Source organism: Colobus angolensis, unplaced genomic scaffold (genome assembly GCF_000951035.1).
Source record: "Colobus angolensis palliatus isolate OR3802 unplaced genomic scaffold, Cang.pa_1.0 Scaffold288, whole genome shotgun sequence".
NCBI lineage: Eukaryota > Metazoa > Chordata > Mammalia > Primates > Cercopithecidae > Colobus > Colobus angolensis.
The window spans coordinates 1,172,426-1,175,959 of NW_012116132.1; the positions used below are offsets into that span (position 1 = coordinate 1,172,426).

Below are 3,534 nucleotides of genomic sequence, written 5' to 3' on the forward strand. Positions count from 1 at the left end.
GTCCATACTGAAACATATGCTTCTTTTTCTTTCTTTTTGGATTTTTAATAATTTCTCCATTCCAACTTGCCAAGAACTATATCATAATTTTTGGTACAATTCTGAAAGCCGGGGAATCAAAAATGGAAAAAGCCCTTTCTAACCTTGAATTTAGAGCACATTTCTTTTTTTATTTTTTCTTTGTGTGTGAGACAGAGTACTTGCTCCATTGCCCAGGCTGGGGTGCAGTGGCACAATCTTAGCTGACTGCAACCTCTGCCTCCCGGGTTCAAGTGGTTTTCTTGCCTCAGCCTCCCCAGTAGTGGGATTACAGGTGTGTGCCAGCACGCCTAGCTAATTTTTATATTTTTAGTAGAGACAGGGTTTCTCCATGTTGGCCAGGCTGGTCTCAAACTCCTGACTTTAGGTGATCCACCCGCTTTGGCCTCTCGAAGTGTTGAGATTACAGGCATGAGCCACCATGCCAGACTGTATTTAGAGCATATTTCTTTTTTTTTTTTTTTGAGACAGAGTCTCGCTCTGTCGCCCAGGCTGGAGTGCAGTGGCATGATCTCAGCTCACTGCAACCTCCACCTCCTGGGTTCAAACAGTTCTTATGCCTCAGCCTCCCAAGTAGCTGAGATTACAGGCGTGTGCCATCATGCCAGCTAGTTTTTTTGTATGTTTAGTAGAGACAGGGTTTTCTCATTGTGGCCAGGCTGGTCTCAAACTCCTGGCCTCAAGTGATGGGCTCACCTTGGCTTCCCAAAGTGCTGTGATTATAGTCATAAGCCACCGTGCCCAGCCCACTATGAGTTTTTAAATGCCAAAAATAAATAAGGAGATATGATTTCATGCTAAATATTTTTCTCTCGGCAGGGCGCAGTGGCTCACGACTGTAATCCCAGTACTTTGGGAGGCTGAGGTGGGCAGATCACTTGAGGTCAGGAGTTCAAGATCAGCCTGGCCAACATGGTGAAACCCCATCTTTACTAAAACATAAAAATCAGCTGGGCATGGTGGTGTGAGCCTGTAATCCCAGCTACTCGGGAGGCTGAGGCAGGAGAATTGCTTGAACCCAGGAGGCAGAGGTAGCAGTAAGCTGAGATCGCGCCACTGTACTCCAGGCTGGGCGACAGAGTGAGACTCCATCTCTTGGATAAAGGAAGTCTTCAATGTACTTGTCTTGGTGATCAAGTAAAACATTTTTTCCCTCTTATTTCTGTGCAAATCTAAAAATTGATTCCATGCTGCCAAATTCTTCCACTATCTCCATGCTTAAAAGAAAACTGTGCATTTGTAGGACTAATGACCAGTTTTCTATCCTGTTTCAAAGTTGATCAAAAAAACAATGTTTTCTAGGTAACTAAAACAGGACCAGAGTAGCAGTACGAATTTAAAGAAAAGAACTTGTTACTAAAAATGTAACAGAAATATAAACTTTATTAGGTTGAGCATTTGCTTACTTCCTTTCCAATGAAACGAAATTTTAGCACACACATACCTGTGGAACCATTGCAACCCTCTGGTTTCTTTTAGGTGACCTTGTATTTATTTGCCTATCATCTTCATCAGAAAAAAGTCGACTTCGTTTTGAATTTCTGAAAGGCTATGATAGAAATGTTTCATTTAATGAAAAAGCTGAACCCTCCCATTTTTGTTCCAAAATACAATTCTATACTTGGAAAACTGAGCTAACTCTGGATTATCAGCAGTATGGAAGAATAAAGTATGGGCAACACAAAGCACACAAAGCCAAATATAAATAACCTCAGATTTAGAAAGCAGTAAGATGTATTTATGCAAGTTGCTTATGAATGAAATACCTAGCTGACGAATAAAGTAAAACTTGAACCCCAAGTCTCCTTAGTACACTGGCAGCCTTGGACAGTGGTGATAGGAAAATAAGTTCCGGAAATTCCAGTTCAAATTATGTTGGTGCTTGGGTTAATACCAATCAGGCGTGTGACGTATGTCTGCTGCATAGGGCTGGGCCGGGCCAAAGATTCTAAATCACTCTAGAAGAGTAAGCCTAAATGTGTATACTATTATACTAGATCTGCTGTCAAAAATTGTTAACCAAATTTTCATTTGTAAATAAGAATACAAGATACACATGATAGATATCTGATAATTACCCATAGAACTAAAAAAATTGTTTAAGTACCAAAACTTCATCATACAATTAAGAGTCTGTAACAGGAAGAATTTTACAGTTCACCCTAGGTTCAGAGGTTTCATTAATAGAAAAAGAAATTACATTGCAATAAGACCTACATCCTTTTCAAAGCCTTCTCCCACTCCTCATGGCTATTTGGAAGAGAAACACATGCAGAGGGCTAACAACATATGGGCAACATCCACTCAGGTCTATGAACCCTTGAAATTAAACCCACTCTGGCTGGGCACAGTGGCTCATGCCTATAATCCCAGCACTTCAGAAGGCAGAGGCAGGAGGATCACTTGAGCCCAGGAGCTGCAAACTAGCCTGGGCAACACAAGGAGACCCCATCTTTACAAAAAAAAAATATTTTTTAATTAGCTGGGCATGGTGGCACACACCTGTAGTCCCAGCTACTTGGGAGGCTGAGCGGGGAGCATCGCTTGGGCCTGGGAGTTCCTGACCAGCCTGGGCGACAGAGCGAGACCTCGTCTCAAAAAAAGAAAAACAAAAAGAAATTAAACCCACTCAGAGTCTTGATACTCTATAGTCCTGATAGGAAGTCCATTCTACACTGCCCCCCTTCCCTGACCACAAGCAGAGGAGGAAGGGAATGAAGATGATGGAACTGACATAGTGAGGAAAGCCCCTCACATTCACTGTGGCCAGCTGCCCAGGCTACTGCGACTGCTGCTGTCTATCCCAACTCCAGGATTGTTTCAAGACAGACCCTTAAAACCTCCTGGCTACCTGGCAGTGCAGGAGAGAAACAGAGTTCCTAAAATCATTAGTCATGTCGATTATATGCTCATCTCTACTTCCCATCTCTAAATGCTCTTACAACTTTGAGTTACACAATGATTTTTCTTTTTTCTTTTTGGCTATACAAGATTTTAATACCTTACCACTTATATATATATACACATATATATTTTTGCAGGTACTGAATGAAGCCATGTAAAATTTTTTGCATATCTGATGAAATTATAAGTTGTAGTTTTTTGTTTTTCCTATTTAAAGAAACTATTACACAATTACTGAACAAATGCTTAATGATGACCAGATTATCACTGGGTACAGATTAATTTACCTAAATAAGATCAAACAGTGCTTAATGACACTTGAGGTTGGGAAAACAACTTGTAAATTTTTTACTGTGCTGCAAGAATTTACACATGACAGTAATACAGACAACTTAGCTATAATTATTCTAAAATGTAAGAAAAACTCACTCCTTACCATTTCCACAGCAGGGCTTGTATTCCTGCCTTTCCAAACAGGTGTTTTCTGTAAAGAACTGTACTTTTCATTCCATGTGTTAGATAAGCTTCCCTCTGTAATAAATAATTAATACTAATAAAATTTTGGCTTAGTTCAAAGGATTTCATACCATG

At 40.4% G+C, this 3,534-nt stretch overlaps 1 protein-coding gene across 3 annotated transcripts in view; it reads right to left on the minus strand.

Moving 5' to 3' along the window:
• LIN9 (lin-9 DREAM MuvB core complex component) overlaps positions 1-3,534 on the minus strand; it is a 111,359-nt gene that overhangs the window by 95,470 nt on the left and 12,355 nt on the right. For 2 of the 3 annotated variants that reach the window (XM_011948957.1, XM_011948959.1), the window contains exons 3-4: positions 3,380-3,474; positions 1,484-1,588 (exon numbers count right to left, since the gene is read on the minus strand). In XM_011948957.1, the coding sequence (XP_011804347.1) occupies positions 1,484-1,588; positions 3,380-3,474 (200 nt within the window). The remainder of the gene's footprint in view (positions 1-1,483; positions 1,589-3,379; positions 3,475-3,534) is intronic. The other variant, XM_011948960.1, reaches the window with a different exon arrangement.